This window comes from Setaria italica, chromosome I, assembly GCF_000263155.2.
Source record: "Setaria italica strain Yugu1 chromosome I, Setaria_italica_v2.0, whole genome shotgun sequence".
NCBI lineage: Eukaryota > Viridiplantae > Streptophyta > Magnoliopsida > Poales > Poaceae > Setaria > Setaria italica.
The window spans coordinates 26,470,892-26,488,074 of record NC_028450.1 but is presented as its reverse complement, the minus strand read 5'-3'; the positions used below and the strand labels follow the sequence as shown (position 1 = coordinate 26,488,074).

Genomic DNA, 17,183 nt, shown 5'->3' with positions numbered 1-17,183 from the left:
GAGAGAGACGTAGAGGGGGTCGCGCTCCTTTCTTCTCAAAAGTCTCTAGCAAAAGCCCTCTGCGACGTAGAAACTTTGTCTCTCCATGACGCGCTTCTTTAGAGATTCATACAACTTTTGTTCAAACAAATCCTCAACTGTTGAATCAACAGACATGCATGAACATGATGACCGGCTGAGCCGTGTCTCTATCTATTATCACAAATGTATAGTAAAATTAGCTAACTACTAGTTAATAGGAAAATAGTTTAAATTTGTAATTAACTTCATGTACATGCACGTAAAATATGTACAATAGCACACCGCATATGCCTGTAATTAAGAAGGTTACCAAATTCATGCAGAGCGAATCTTGAGGTGCTCAAAAGTGTTTGCACACTGTGCACTTTAAAAAGTAGAAAAAGCGGCGGCGGCAGCAGCAGGGAGTGCGTACTTCCGATCGAGAGACAAAACTCACCGATCCAAAAGATGTCGAATCCCTAGGATTGCATGAGCATGAATGATCGACCAAGCTGGGGCAGCCGATCAAAGCTAGATTCTAGGGCTGTCTCTTGATCGATCACAGATTGTTGGAGACGGAACAAGCTAGCTGGGACATTTATATTATGCATGCAATGCATATGCATGATCAAAAGAGGTACGTTCCAAGTTAGCCCAGTCTAGCTATCATGCATGCATGCCCATAGCTAGCTAGGATGCATATAGTTTCATACAAAGCAACTAGCTGGTATAATAAGTGTGTTCCAAGTTATATTTCTTTCCCTTCTAAGGATGTTGCTAGTTGCTATAATTTTATTTATAGTAATAACATCCAACCATATAACGACCTGGCAGGTGGGTATGGATTGACATTCTTTAAACTGATTTTATTTAAAATGATTTTACTCAATTTTTTAGCTAGCTCTTGATGATATAGAGAGAAAATAATGGTTGAAGTCTAACCCTAATGGTTAGGTCAAAATAAAATTCCTCGTATACTTGAAGGGACAGAGTACATTGAACCTTTCACTAGAAGAAAAACCCAACAATTTTTAATGAGTAGCCTATAGTTTTAGCGCTTATTACATTTTTTGTCAAGTGGTTGATAGTTTTTCTATTGTAATTTGCATATTTCTGAATAGTGTTATCAAATCACCAACAATGTAGTTCATGACAAACACATTTCTGGTAGTTATGGTAAGTTGTTACCCGAATATACTAGAAACCGTTTGCCATTTATAAATAAACTGTTAGGAAAAATTAGTATTCTTTTTTTTCGACATGCGAATATTTGTATTCTTCTAGCGTTGCAACCTGAGACCTATCTGGAAATGGGATATTGGCATCTAAATTCTAGAACTTGCATATTTGGATTATATCTTTGTATTAAAATTCCTAGAGCTGTGCTTCCCGAGAAGCCGTTGGTCGGTAACATTGCAAAATGACGTTTGAATAGATGAAGAAAGAATAAATGAAGTCATCAAATTAAAGATAGGTTTTTTATGCATGTATGATGTATCCCAATAAAGTTTTGAGTAGTGTAGTGCTAGTAGTACTGGTAGAGGGTCTACTTTTGTGTGTTGGGAGTACGGAACACACATTTTGATGCATGACACAAATTTTGGGAGTACTGGTAGAGGGTCTACTTTTGACAAAAATACCACCTTCCGTTTGCTAACAAAGAGATGCCGCAGGAGAGCGTCCTACGAGTGCGTGCAGTACTACGATGTAACGTACTACAAATACTATACTAACTGAACCGGAGAATGCTTACAAATAATCTGAGAAACTCTCTCGCGTGTACATATATACACTCAACATACAATAAAATGTAAAAACATATTCTAATTTAGGTATGTTTTGCCTTACTTCTTTCAGTTGGTATATAAGAAAGGCAGAAGATGAAAAACCATTCCCGTACAATTCTGCAGAAAAGGCTAATTTGAACGACAAGCTAGCACTTTAAAGTCTGCATTCTTTGTGTACGTATATATAATTCAATGCTAACAAATTGATGGGTGAATGATGGAAGATCTTTCTTTCCAGAGGATCCTAAAGCAGAAAACTTTAATTCAGTGTCTGCAAAGAGGATGCTTATATTTTTTTTCTTTTCTTCGCGTCTCTGTGTTAGCTTTCACACACCCCACTGGTACTTTCCAAAGACGAGAATGTTGGGCATTGTGAGAACCTAAAGCAAAGGCAAGAGAGAATTAAAAAGGAAAAAACAGAAAAGAGAAAAGAGGCAGGGGTCCTTATGCAAAATCACATTCGACTAGCATCGAAAGTAGTGTCCTTTTGCTGCATTTCATATGAGAAGATTGTTCCTTTGCCTTCTAAAGTGGCTACCACTTTGCACAAGCTCTAAGTTTTGAATCCTGATGCGGTTGCAATTGCACTGTCAGTACCACGTCATGCACCTAGCTGCTGCTGAAACACAAATTAAACTACCAAAACCACCAACTAACAGCTGGTTTTAGTTATCTACCTGACATTAGTTGATCACCCGGCCCTGCTTTGCGAGAGGAACTTTATGTGTGTACTTTAATATGTCAAAAAGGCTTAGCGTGTGTGTTAGCACGCAACCTTAAAAAATTACATGAAATTGATCGATATTGTGACAAAAGTGCAAGAATCCATTTTCACTCTTTCTTATCCATTCACTTCGCTATTGAGATCTGCTACATTATGTGCTTTTCTGGTGAGTCCTTTTTTTTATAAACTGAAATTACTGAGATCTGTACGATATGCATGCGTACCGGCCAGTTTGTTGTACTAGCTACTATAGTTAGCATCTACTTGCAGTTTCTTTATCATGGTATGGATCGAATGCAGCGAGCGATTTAAACTTAACTTTGATCAAATACCACGTACGTTTGTTTTGTAATTCATAAAAAACCCACAAATTGGTTATTAGACTAGCGAGATGATTGATAAGGGGCTTCATGGGCAGCATATTAACGTAAGATTAGTTATAACTTATAATAAATATCCATTGCATATTTTACATATACTTCCACTGTTTTTAAATATATGACATTTAAGACAAGCTAATTAGTTCCTACCCTAAATGTCATGTATTTGAACAAACATGCTTCCTCATTATTCAAGTGCTTAGTAGCATCATTTTATCTATTCCCTATGTTTGTGTGGACTAAAATTTCAAGTAAAGCATGACATAAAAACTGGGATCTTCATATTATGGGATGAGATAATAAATTGGGTATTGTATCTAAATTTTGAAGCAAGCAGTCATGAGATAAATGGTCAGCTAAAATTTCATTTCTTTGGATACATGGAAAAATGAAGTTAAACTTTTTTCTTCACACATCACTCTGATAGTATAATATCTGAAGCAACTCAGTCGAGAAAAAAGTATGCTGTTGATTTTTTTTCTGGTTTTCGAGAATTGACAAATCAAAAAGGCCAAGATAGCTAGCTTAGTTATGTTGGCGTGTCAGGAATATAGTGCTCCCTTTCACATCAGTGTACTGTAAATGAAGCTGACTAGTTGTACTACGGACTCTGAAACAAAACTACAGAATTCATGAATTTGTTTGGTCGTTTATAAGGTTCTTGACTCGTAAAGAGGATGCTAACACGTGAATAAAAAGAGCACATGCTCTCATATCCATGAGAAAGATGATAAGCATTGATTATTTTGGAGATTTACGTTAATTCCCCTACATTAGAATTTCATGGTTTCAAACCAAGCAACTGGATATACATATATATGAATCTTTCCTCAAAAAACATATATATATGACGAATCTACTGAGCTAAAAGCTATGAATCCAAATGCCAATAATATTTAAAAGGCAACCCTAAAATCTGCCAATATTTAGTAACTTTAGGTTAAAGAAGGAATGGTAACCACGAATTTACATGTGTTTAATTAGTGCCCAGCATGCTCAATCATATCCAAGGGTGATTCATGCAAACTCCATTCTTTCCAACACAATGATCTTTCCCAAACAAAAAAAACAAAAGAAAGAAGCTACAAGAAACTAACCAACATTACAAATAAAGAACAAATTAAGGTGAGAAATAACAGTTAAGCATTGGTCATTTGGCATTGATGGCTGATCACTAGTTAATCACTGCTCTCATCAGGCCGTCTGAAGAAGAACGCCCGATCCACCGCCTTGAGCAGGCTGGCATCCGTGAAGCGACTCTCCTTCATGTCATCGTTCTCCACGCTCATGTTCAGATCAAAGCAAGACGAAGACGGTGACGCAGAGGTAGCGGCGACGGCTTCCTCTCTGGGCTCCTCCTCGCTCTCGGTCTTCGCCTTCTTGGCCGTCGGTGGGGAGGAGGTTCTCGACCTGGCGTCGAAGCTCTCGCAGCTCAGGACGACAATGGCGTCGCCGAGGGCAGCCTCGTCGCCGCCATGGCTCCGGACCAACCCGCTTTCGATGGCCTCCAAGATGCCCATCTGGCCAGCCTGGTCTACGTCCTCCACTAGGATGACGCGGTGCGGGTTGTCGCGCACGGCCTCGTACAGCCTCTCGACGCCGCCGTCGTTGCTCGTCTCCGGCAACAACCGCGGCCGCTTGTGGTGCCGCTCGGCGGAGTCCGACGACCGCGCCGGAGACGCAGCAGTGTTGCGGTTGCCGATGGACACGAAGCTCTTGTGCGAGCCGAAGACGAGGCAGGCCAGCTCCCTGGCCACCCTCGCCTTGCCCTCGGCGTCGCCTCCGAGGAATAGCAGCCACGTGTCCTCCTTGGCGCCCGCCGCTCTCGAGCTCCTCGCCATGCCGGAACGGCACTGGAGGACTGTGCTCGCGATCTCGGGCACGATCTCCGCCTGCCAGGGCACCTCCTTTTCCAGCGTGGAGCAGAGGACCTTGAGGTTCTCAGCGGTGAGCTCCTTGAACCGGGAGCGGCGCTCCACCTGGTCGACCGAGCCGTCGTTGGACGCGCTCGAGTCGTGGGACTTGACCTTTAGCGCGCTGACAAGCTTAACGTCCTCGTCGTCGACGACGACGTGGACCTGGCCGCCGCCACCGAGGCGGGCCTTCCACGGGTGCTTGGCCTCATGGGCGCCGGCGACAAGCCATGGCCGCTGGTACGACTGGTGCAGATGGTAGTGCTGCTCGTACGAGGAGACCGAGGAGGACGGCGACACCACCGTAGAGAAGTTTAGTGCCGTCCGGTGGTGAGACGGCGAGTCGCCGCACGTTGAGCTCCATTTCTTGCAATGGGAGGGCTCCTGCATTAAGCCCAGCGCAACAAAATCTAAACTGTTAATTAATCTAGAATAATATTAACCACATCAATCTTCCGATGACAACGACGATGATGCCAATCCTATGTGCTTACCTGATTGCGGCAATGTTGGAGCCAAGGAGGAATGCTGGACGACGCTGGAAGGACCGATCGTGCCAACTCCTTGGCGGCGTCGCACTTTGTGGCGGAGCAGTCGCCGCAGCAGGCGGCGGAGACGACGGCCGTCAGCTGGTCGGCGGAGCCACCGGCATCCAAAAGTGACATGCAACGCGACGCCGACCCGTTCCCACTACTTGCTTCGCACTTGGCCCTGCTCGACAGGTGACTGACAGCCATTGCACTGCCAACACAGACAACCGGTAATAAGATTCTTCATCTGTCACGAGTACTACTATGATTTTTGCCACACATTGCTTCAATCAAATCGAGATGAATAATGGATACAATGAAGAAATGGCAGAGGAAAATAAAGACCCAAACTATAGAGAAAATTTGAAGCTGATCGATGCGAGCTATCTACATGCACGTCTAGCTTTTGTCAAGCCGGAAAGCATGAAAAAGATGCAAACTTTCACTCGCTCGTGACACTGCTGCTACTAGCTTGAAACTGATGTCGAAATATGACATTGTTTCTGACTTTCTGTCAACGTTTGATCAGTTTTAATTTTATGCGATGACTTTCGAATTGATCAACGGATAGTTGGATATGCTCATATATGACGATGATGTTATTTACCTGTCGTCGACGCAGTTGAGGCTCAAGGCGAGGCTGCCAGCAGGGACGGCGAGCGTCTGGAGCCCCCAGAGGCTCTCCAGCGAGGGCTGGCCGGCTCTGCACCTCATGTAGCCCTGGTACGTGCCGTAGCCGACGAGCCACACGCCGTCACCGCCGCGGCACGCCAGGGCGCGCACCTCCGCGACGGCGTGCTCCACGGCGCAGTAGTAGCAGCAGCTCGACGGCCACCTCCCTCTCCCCGCGTCGCCGCGCGCGGCCCAGAACTCCGCCGCCCACGCGAGGTCCTCCACGACCACCACCACGCCGCCAGCCCTGCCGCCGCCGGCCTTGACCGCGCACCGGAGCTCCGCGAGCCGCCGCTCCGCCTCGCTCCTCGGCAGGTCGCGGAACCCGGACACGCCGAGGCTGACCACCTGCGCGCCGCGGAGGGCCTCGCCGCGCCTGATCTTGTCGACCGCCGCCCGCGTGGCCGCCTCGGCGGCGGCCGCACACTCGGCGACGACCATGACACGCCTCTTCCTCCGGGAGGCCAGGCAGTCCAGGATCGCCGCGACGTCCTCGTCGCGCACTTGATCGAGAGCTAGCAGCTTGCTAGGTTTGGACTCTTCAGATGGAACTGCTGCACTAGGGTTAGGGTTTTGTGACGCGGCGGCGGCCGTGGTTGAGGATGAGTTGTTTGCTTCGATGGAAGAGACGGCCTGCTCGACGTTGGCCTTGACCTGTGTGCTGGAGAAGCCGGCCTCGCGCATGACGCGGCTGACGCTGGGGTCGTCGAGGATGGAGATGACGAGCTGCTCCAGCTCGATCTTGACGGCGAGCACCGGCTGCTGCTGCGTGTCGACGGAGCCCCGGCGCTGGTGCGCCTGCGCGCGCTTGAAGGCGGCGACGAGCGCGTTGGAGAGGGACGGCGGGTAGTAGACGTGCCCGTGCCCGCCGAGGAGCGGCGACGCTGAGGCCGGGAGGCGGTTGAGCGCGACGTTGAAGCAGAGCTCCAGGGCCTTGCACTGCAGCGGGTGCGAGTGCGACCGGAGGCAGGCCGTGCGCAGGAGCCCCGTCGACGGTGACGCCGCTGCCGCCGTCGGCGGCTGCTGGTGCAGCATGGCGCTGGCCACGTGCAGCGGCGTCACCTGCGCGTTCCCGCGGCGCCGCGCAAGGCTCACCGCCTGCTTCACCACCACCGCCGCCTCCGGCGCCAGCGCCTGCTGCACCGTGCAGCCCCCAGCTCTCATCTTCTGATCTCTTCGCGCAGATCAAGAAAAGATTGTAGGGTCACTACTCGCACTTGCAGAGGTGCAGTGGGTGCGAAGATTATCTTGCTTGATTGAACTCAGGAGAGAAGAAATCAAAGATGAAAGGATGGGCGTGTGTGAAACTACGAGACGATGGGTATGAGGGGTCACTCGATGAGTCGATGGTAGTGGGGTGTCTGGGCAACTGCTGCTGCTGCTTTATATGCTGGCTGCCTGGTGTTGTGTTGGCTATGTTCATCTTTTTGCAGGTGCAGTGTGTTCTACTCCCTACAACTGAATACTGATGGGGGTGAAGTCTGGATGTTTTTTTTGGTGTCTGGGTTTGTGCTTTTCTTGCTGGGGAGGGCTCAGTTGTGTTTGTTTTTCTTTTTTGGAGATGGGGAGAGAGAGTGGGGTTTTTTTTCTTTGGTCCAAAGTGGATTTTGTGGTGTGAAAAAGTGGGTATGGCATGTGCTGACAAAGCACATACAAAGCGACTTGATCTCAGCTTTCTTTCCCTCTCCATCTCTCTCCTGTCTCTGTCTACAACACTGTATTGCTGCTCATTTTCAGGTAGCAGCACCTAGGACTAGGAGGGGTACAAGCTAGCTGCACAGTATCTGTAACTAGATTGTTTGTTTGTTTCTTGTGCTCAGTCAGTTGTGTCATCAACTCAGCAGCAGAGCCTGCACTGAATACGCTGCAGCCTCTAAAGAATAGGGCCTTGTTTAGTTGGGGAATTTGGGAGGTGCCAAATTACTGTTACAGCACTGTAGCACACTGTAGCGTTTCGTTTGTATTTGTGAATTATTGTCCAAATATTGACTAATTAGGCTCAAAAGATTCGTCTCGCAAAGTACAACAAAACTGTGCAATTAGTTTTTAATTTCATCTACATTTAGTACTCTATGCATGTACCGCAAGTTTGATGTGATGGGGAATCTTCTTTTTGCATAGTGTCAAAGTTGGAAGTTGGGAGTAACTAAACATGGCCTAGAACTGATGCTGAGAACCACAGTGATTAGTGCTAATTCTAATATTTCATATTAGAATATTCATCAAAGTGAGGAATGTAAGCTGATTCACCTCAGGTTTAGAACCTGTGGAAAGATCTTGGGTGTCTCCATGCCTACATCAATAATCATCTCTGCTTTTGCGTGCCAAAAATGAGTTTGTGCATTTATCGATCATCTCTCTGCTTTTGTGGGTCGAGTAACCTCTTGTTTTTATTTTTCATTCTTTTTACCAAATATGGCCGACCTTGGTGCAGGAAGAGGACGAATATGTGGGATGGGAAAGTTGTAACCTATGGCCGACCTTGCCTGCCTCATAGGCTGACTGCACCAGAGGTAGATATTCCATTTGCTTCTTGCTTGTTGGTAAATTGTTTCTCTTTTTAATTTCCAAGAACTTGCACCCAGGCCTCGCAACATAATTTTAGTTAGGCTACTCCCGACGAGGAGTTCCATTCTATTGTTTCTTCAAGGATGCCACATCAATGCTTTGATTAGAAAAAAAATCTAAATTACTCACCTTAAGTTTGGAATTATCTTTTGTTCAATTTTCCCCTACAACTATGTCAATTGGTCCAATTTACACTTACAAGTTTCTCCATACATAAGTGAAGTTTTAAGTTAAAATTTTGTGTGGACAATAGCGGAAATCATAACATATGTTATAAAATACATTAAAGATTTTTTCATCATTATATCAATAGGCTATGACTTCTGTTATATAATACATTAGTCCATGTTATAGAAAATTGTATGAAAGGAATGATCAAAATTTTTAATATAAGTTATAATGTCGACTATCATCATGTAAAATTTTAACTTATTAACACTCCACTTGTGCATGAAGAAACAAAAGGACAAATTTTAATATAGGGTAAATTGTACCATTGACATAGTTGCGGGTTAAATTAAACCAAAGAGAGTTTAGGAGGTTATTATTCAGACTGTAGTACACTGGTAGAGAACTCACCTTCCATCTATCCCCTTTTGTCCCAGTTTAAATTTGGCCCGTGACTAAAGGTTCACCAATCGGGACTAAAACTCAGCCACTGGCGAGGGGCTCACCAACTGGGACTAAAGAGCCCCTTTAGTCCCTAAAGGCCAGTGATCTGGAGGGGCCTTCCCAACCGGGACAAAAGGCCCCCCCTTTTGTCCCGGATGGAATTACCTTAGTCCCGGTTGGTAATTCCAACTGGGACAAAGGGGGGCATTTTGTCCCGGTTGGGAAGGCCCCTCCAGATCACTGGCCTTTAGGGACTAAAGGGGCTCTTTAGTCCCAGTTGGTGAGCCCCTCGCCAGTGGCTGAGTTTTAGTCCCGATTGGTGAACCTTTAGTCACGGGCTCCTAATCCTCTTCTTTTTTTCTCCTCCTCCTCTACTTATCCTCTTCCTCTCTTTCTCTCCTCCTCCTTTCCCAGAAGCTTCCAGGCGAGCGGGCGCCGCCGCCCCTCCCCTTCCCCCTTTGCTCGCCCCTCACTGGCAATGAGGAGCGGCAGAGGGGCGAGGGTGGGCGGCAACGTGCGCGCGGAGCAAGCGGCGCGGTGGCGGAGCGACCGCTGGTGGGGGCGCAACGGGGGAGCGGTGCGGGAGCGGGCGGCGGAGGAAGAGCGGAGCAGGCGGCACATGGGAGCGGCGCGGGAGCAGGCGGCGGAGGTGCGGAGCGGCCGAGGCTAAGGCGGAGAAGGAGGAGCGGAGCGGGGGCGTAGGGGAGCGGCCGGCGGGGGAGGAGGCGCAGGGCGGAGGAGGCTGGGCCACCAGGGAAGTGGAGGCGCGGGGCGGCTAGCGGGGATGATGAGGCGCGAGGCGGAGGAGGCCAGGCCGTCGGGAAAGAGGAGGCGTGGGGTGGCCGGCGGGCGCGGGCCCAGCGGAGCGGTTGGCGAGCGACGGCGGAGCGTTTTTTTTATATTTTTCAAAAACTCTTTTGTCCCAGTTGGGTGACCCGGGACTAAATACCCCCGCCCCCCCTCATCTCGATGACTTTATCCCGGATGGATTTTCGGGTGATTTGGCCTCTACCAACCGGGACTAAAGGCGAGTTTTCTACCGGTGGTAATACTTGAGAGAGTATTTTGAACCTTTTCTTAATAAAACAACCCTCACCAATGCATAGTGTCATACTATCATTTTGTTGCTTTATAGGTTTCTAATGCCATTTAATTCATGATGCACATGATTGGAGGATTGGAGGATAAAAATAAAACTTTTACCATCAAATCCAGTGTGGAGCAGTTTCCAAGTTTTGAAAACAGTATAAGCCGATTTCATCTAGATAAAGCACCTCTAATAACCTCTTTTTTTATTGACTATAGTGCCATGCCATCAAATTGCTTACATGGCACCTCCTTGAATAAGAATGAAAACCCCATTGGGACTGGCCAATTATATTTCTAAAAAATCCTAGAAATACCTTGTTCTAAGACAGAGGTAATGCTAGTAGATATTTGATCAAGAAGGTAAAACAGGAAAGTGTGGTCAGAAGGCACCTCTAAAAGATGGCTAAAACAACTTATATTTAAGAACATATGCGGTGCTTCAGAGTTTAATTCCATCTTTTACGTGTTCATATATAATCTGGTGAACATTAATCATGATGTTGGCAACACTTTGGCCTTGTATTTTTTTAATCAGGAAGCTAAAGCAGAAGCTGTATGAGGCAAGGCCTTTTCTTCTCCTTTCTGCTTCAATTTTATAAACCAGCATGTCCAACTAATAATGGCATATAAAAGATCGTGCAACAATTTTTGGAATCTTGAAACTTAAATAAATGAAAAGAAATGATGAAGTTAGTGGAATATATATACCACCTAGTACCAAGGACACTTTTTGCATGCACCTGTTGTACGTAAGATTATACAGGCATTATTCATGTTGGATTCAACAAAGAAATAGTCCCCTGCATGCATGCAGTAGGCAATGATGGTGATGCAACGTCTGATGCTTTATGTGCGATCGATCGGGTCGATTTGATCCGTCTGATCGGGATGGACAGATGTGGCCTCTCATCTTTTGAGACAGCAGGCCCTGATCATCGATCCACCGATTTGTAACAAGATGAGCGATCTGGCTGGGAGCCTGGAGCAAGTGTGTGTGCATGGAGACAGTCGATCTGGAAGCGTGTACGGCTAGGATCTTCCCCCTCTGGTCTCTGGACTCAAAGTATGAGGAATAAAGTGTCACTCAAACAGATGCCCCATGCTTTCTCTGGCCCTTTTCATTTTTCGGTGTGTAGCAGAGATCAATTAACGTCAGTCGCAAGTCACAGTGATATCTAGTTTAATTTATAAACTTGCTCAAACGGTACTATAGAGGTAGTAGCTGATAAGCTAAAACTAGCGCACAAATTGAAAACAACGACGCTTGTAAATGAGCAATATATGTTACATCCACTATGAAACATATTTTCATAATTTACTTCTTTTATATGGTAGATGTCAATACCCTCCTCTCTAAAAACTTGGCCAAATTTAAGACATTTTGACTTGACTAAGGAGCTAGGACAAACTCATAATTCCTTATATTTGTGTATAAAATTCCTCATACTACAGTGCTGGATGACAGTTACACTGAAGAGAAAATTCTATCAATACCAGTTCCAAATACAGTTACAAAACCAAACGTGTGTAAAGCAATAATCTCCCTGCGAGGTCATCAGTCAAAGCGGCCATGAACTATATGCCTCATCTTTGAGAGTGCGTTATTAGCAATACCGATGCTGTTGTTAGTTGTTCTAGGGATGTGAACAGTAATCATCAGCGTCGAGAGTTAAAAGCCAAAGCCTGTGCATCAAAGTGCGGTTAAGCTAAGCGCACGCCTTTGACCGGGTCATAATCAGGTACGTTCACCTCGTAAGTCGTGCTGGAACGTTGTTCTTTATTGGGATGTGAACAGTTGGGGAGGAAAAGAAGCAGAGGTTGATCATAAGTTGCTCATACTCCTATCACAGCTGCCCATGGCCTCTTCCAAGGATACCACCAACTTCATTCCTCAATCATCAGCCCTCCCATTTCTACCACGCACGCAAAATACATGCAGAAATGTTCATCGCATCCGTGACCTATCACCATCAGACGAACAGTATAGGAATACTGGCAAAAGAAAATACGCATATATTATTTATTTATTTATTTATAAATGATTGAGCTTTCTTGTATATATGAAATATGATCTTGTGAAACTAATCCGGAAGTCACAGTCAAGAAAAAAGCTCTCTGGCCACCATAAGGCCAGGCCGGACACAGAGGACGGCAAGAGGACAAGCCCTAATGATAGCAAAGTGCATTGGGCTACTCTGCAAAGGCGAAAAAACGCCAGAAAAGGAGAGCTCCGTGGAAAAGTAACGCTAGTATAGTAACACAAACAAAGCAAAATAAAGAAAAAAAGATTGCTCCAAAACTATAAAAGAGAGAGAAAGAAACGAAAAATATTAACATTTGGAGAAAGAATTAAAGGAGCAGGGGAGAAAGAGTGTGCGTAGAATCATATGGAGCAAAGCAAAGGGAAAGAGAGATGCCGAGACCTTGTGTATGCAGTCTTTGCTTAGTTAACGGCTGCGCACAAAGCAGAGAGAGGAGAACAGGGCGGTACAGACAGCAGGTTATCCTGTCGATCGATAGTCTGGGTTAATAATGAAATGGATCAGAGGATCAATTAGGCCCGTCCTTTGCTGTTCCAGGCTTCCAGCCATGGGGCGGCTAGCCCGTCCCCTTAACCTGCTAAGGTCATGTTTAGTTACTCCCAACTCCCAACTTTGACACTATGCAAAAAGAAGATTCCCCATCACATCAAACTTGCGGTACATGCATGGAGTACTAAATGTAGATGAAATTAAAAACTAATTGCACAGTTTTGTTGTACTTTGCGAGACGAATCTTTTGAGCCTAATTAGTCAATATTTGGACAATAATTTACAAATACAAACGAAACGCTACAGTGTGCTACAGTGCTGTAATAGTAATTTGGCACCTCCCAAATTCCCCAACTTGTTCCCTAAGCGTAAAGGAGAGAGGTCGCTAAAAAGCACTTATGTGGCATTATCCGGCTAAAAGCGGCCACGATTTTAATACTCCAGCTCCCAGCAGGCTCTCCCAGCAGTGCTACTGACCTGACCTGACCTGACCTGAACCTGACTCCGATAAGAATTGAAGAGAAGCACTAGCACTACGAGGAACAGTATAGCAGCAGGTGAATGGCTGCCTGATTGCCTGATTGTGCTGAACAAAAGAAAAGCGCATGTCAGGTCATTCCTTCCTGCATTGCTTGCCTGAATGTGCTGCATGCAGGTGGTACAGTAGCCGATTGCCAGCAGTCACTAGTCATTACACAGAGACGGAATATACATCAAACATATAAACGCATGCAGGAATGCATGGCAGAGTCCTATCACTTCGGTTTAGTCTAGTGGCGGTGACCGGGGCCGTCGAGTTCGGTCATGAACAGTGGCGCATAAGCATGCAAGGAGAAGCTATATGCATCATGCATGGAAAGAATGGCGGAGTGCCCGGCGGCCCCAGCCGGTTTCGTCGCGTTCGGCCATTCAGTTCGCTTTTGCGTGTGCGATTCCTTTTGCAGCCGTGGCTACCGGTAGAGATGTGTCCAAGTCGAGGGATACATGCAGGTTCCCGAGCCACGTCCGGTCCACTGGTTCAAAGTTCAAACTGCATGCATCTTGCAGCGAATAGAAGAGGGGGATGGGAACAAAACGATTGTGGCATACCTTGTTTATTATCTGTATGGTCATCTTCATTGACATGGACTCAATAATAAATGTTGGGCCACTAACAGAGTTAGCACCTATTGTTAAAGAGCTGAGCTTCATCATCTTGTTGGAATGAGTTTGGACTCGTTGAAGCCCAAGTTTAGTGAACACGCTATATATGATCACTCTTTGATCGTCTTGTGTCTAGTTGAATATATGATCACTCTTTGATCGTCTTGTGTCTAGATTTTCAACTGCTTTCAAGGACACAAACAAGAAAAATAAGGTATATACAATAATAAAAATTAGGGTTAGTTTGAAAAATTAGATAGATCGTCCTAGGGTTTGAGGTGCCGATCCCTGGCAACGGCGCTAGAAAAGAGAAAAGCTTGTTGATGGCAGTTAACACGTCAATTTATGAACCACAAGCACACGGATCATCTAGCTTTTCCCTTAGAGTATTCCATCCAAGGTTTATCAATCTGAGAATCGGCAACGAACTGACTAGGGTTTTCTATCTAGCTCAACATATCTAGTCCTAACATGAAGTATAGATTGTATATGAAGGGTAACCTTGATGTAAAGATGAATCATAAAAGGTTGATCACATCCATAGATATATATAAGATAACACCACCAAGGGTAACAAGAGCCTATCATCTAGTTGTAGTTCTAGCCAACAAACAAGCACATCATGCATCTCATCCAAAGCAAACTTTAAACTACTACCTCTTTCAACCTCCCGAAAACCCCCACCCTACACGGAAGCAGACCCCGTCACGATCCCCCTTATCGGTGCAGACAGTTTAAGGGTACGAACATATATGAACATGTCTAGCTATCAAGAAGGATCAACATACTAGATCTAATCACCATGATTACATAAAGCATGCTATATAGTCTAAACATATATTAGACTAAAGAATAAGCATATTCATAACAGGTAGAAGAGCATAAAAGGAGGTATTGAGTCACTAACAGATCGGATGACATGAAGAATATTGCTCCCATAATAGATGTACTTAGATCATCACCTCTGAGTACATACCACCGATGATCACAACTAGCTCCTGAACTCCACCATGGCACAACCACGTAGGGAGGCCATGGCGGCTAGAGTTTGGCCTATACCATCTCCTAGACAATTGCGAAGACTTGCAGCGGCCCTCATCTCCTCTGGTCTGTTTCATCGAGTTCTGATGGTTGGATTCCTCCTCGAGGGTTTTTAGGGGGTCATATTTATACCCTTGATGAGTCTTGGGGTGTGCTCCACCTTCCCTTGCTTGAGCTCCTTGGGAGTTAAGCAAACTTCATTTCCATAAAATCTGACTCGCGCAGAATTTTCTTTTACGCAACCCTTCCTTCCTGACATCATATCTCTCATGTCTAGACTCCAAATAGGGCACATCCGGTACTTAAATTGTGTAGCACAAAAAGATCTTCAACTTTGGTATGCATTGCTTTCCCTGGAAATGAAGTTAAGGTCCCCAAAATAGTGTCGGAAGAAAATCTATCTGATTTCGAACTTCTCTACGTAGCAATTATTTCGGGGGCCATCTCTCCTAGCTCCATAATCTAAATTATGCTTTCCATATATTCAAATCGAAGCTCTCGACGATGGCCACAACTTTTGTAGTAAAACTTTCTTCATTAGAGGTCATTTAGGTCTCTAAATCTGCACTGAATGTTCATGCTATCTTGGGTTGCGCAAATATCTCTAAGGTTGATTTGATCTCGTGGATAATTTTCCAAAAGTCTAATTTCTTCCTGCTTAAGTCTCCTTATTAGCCTAAGATTTATTAAATCTGGACACCTAAGGACTATGGGTTGGGCTATGAAAGCACACATGGCCTGTTAGGTGATCGTCTGGGCTTCCTCAACTAGGCTAGATTCCTCTGGACTTGTGCTTCTAGGTGGGCCCTCTCTCCCAGACCCCTATCTAGCCCCAAGGCCATCCCTTAGCTACAGCTACCTATCCGCCAACCTCCCATCCATGGGTAGCTACTGATGATGCCACTCAAGTCAAGCTGGAGCCGCAAATCAGTTCCATATACCCCCTGCATATGTCTCATGTTCAGAAACCCCTATATATGCAATGCCTCCAAATAGAGATCAACTTCTCTCTTTTTTTTCTCCACCATGTTTGGTGGGCACTCGCTGCCGCCTTGTTGTGAATCTAGTAAGAAGACCCCTGTAAGAACTTCCACCTTCTCCTTCTCGACCTCAACACATATGCTCTTGTCACATTTTCACTCTATTTCTGCGCAGATCCACCTTTCTTGTCAGCCCGTCGACACCTAACATTAGCTACTGAGCCTATGGCCCTATCACTCTTTCCCTTCCGGTCCGTGATCCCACCGAAGGTGCAAGACTGCTCCATTTCACATACCCCTTAGCCAAGTCCACAAAACTGTACAAGCACCCCAACCCCGCTAGGCTGCCCCTGCATTTTGAACCTAGCTTAAATTGTTGAGTACACCCAAACTTTGCACATCAAAAAAAATTTCAAGCCTATTCCTGCATAAGAAAATTTTGAACAAAAGTCCTAAAAGATACCACAAAATATTATGAGCATATCCTTGCCTTCACATACCCACTACTATAAAACTGAGCATTCGTCCAACGCGTTAGTACTGGACGCCTTTTCATCTAGTACTAACATACGGCGTTAGTACCGGTCGTCACGCACAATGCTACCGGAACCCCTGTAGTACCGGTTTGGAGTCTCAACCGGTATTAAATGGCGGCACGTGGACTGCGTGGGCAACAGCTAGATTTGCCAGGAAGCCATTTAGTAGCGGCTGGTGGGTGTAGCCGCTACTAAATGGTGTTCATGAATTTTAGTACCGGCTGGTATCTTCAACCGGTAATAACATGCAACCATTTAGTACCGGCTCTACCCACTAGCCGGTACTAAAGGTAACACTATAAAATGAGCTACTTCTTCCTCCCCGAGCCCAAGCTCAACCATTTGACCGAGAGCTCGGGCTTCTTCTTCACTCGACCTTAGGGGAGGAGGTAAAGGTTAGTAACTTCCTCCTCTCATGGTTAGTATTCTATGTTTTATGTTTTCTAGCTAGAATGGAAAGTATGTTAGCTAGAATGAGGAGAATTGAGAGTTTTTTAGAATGATTTTTATGTTACAAATGGAGTTCTTAGCTTGTTGATTTTTTAGAATGAGGATAACGGAGGAGATTGGAGAGCTTTTGAAGTTAGTTTTATATTACAGATGGAGTATTTGTTAATTTTTTAGAATGAGGAGAGTATTTTAGAATGAGGAGAATGAAGCATTTTTTAGAGTGAGGA

At 45.5% G+C, this 17,183-nt stretch overlaps 1 protein-coding gene across 1 annotated transcript; it reads right to left on the bottom strand.

Annotated features, from left to right (window-relative positions):
- Window positions 1–3,846: 3,846 nt before the first annotated feature.
- On the bottom strand, window positions 3,847–7,375 carry LOC101765729 (protein SMAX1-LIKE 3). Its single transcript, XM_004954915.3, has 3 exons — window positions 5,942–7,375; window positions 5,299–5,545; window positions 3,847–5,188 (listed from the first exon to the last, which is right to left on the bottom strand). Exons 1-3 carry the CDS (start codon window positions 7,168–7,170, stop codon window positions 4,070–4,072), a joined length of 2,595 nt encoding a protein of 864 aa, XP_004954972.1. The 5' UTR covers window positions 7,171–7,375; the 3' UTR covers window positions 3,847–4,069.
- Between the last annotated feature and the right edge of the window lie 9,808 nt (window positions 7,376–17,183).

Excerpts from the sequence above, each read along its gene's own strand:
- LOC101765729 (XM_004954915.3), bottom strand. The coding sequence starts at position 7,170 with ATGAGAGCTGGGGGCTGCACGGTGCAGCAGGCGCTGGCGCCGGAGGCG. Across the intron at positions 5,546-5,941 it reads CTCAACTGCGTCGACGACAG|TGCAATGGCTGTCAGTCACC; the intron begins GTAAATAACATC and ends CTGTGTTGGCAG. Across the intron at positions 5,189-5,298 it reads TCCAACATTGCCGCAATCAG|GAGCCCTCCCATTGCAAGAA; the intron begins GTAAGCACATAG and ends GGCTTAATGCAG.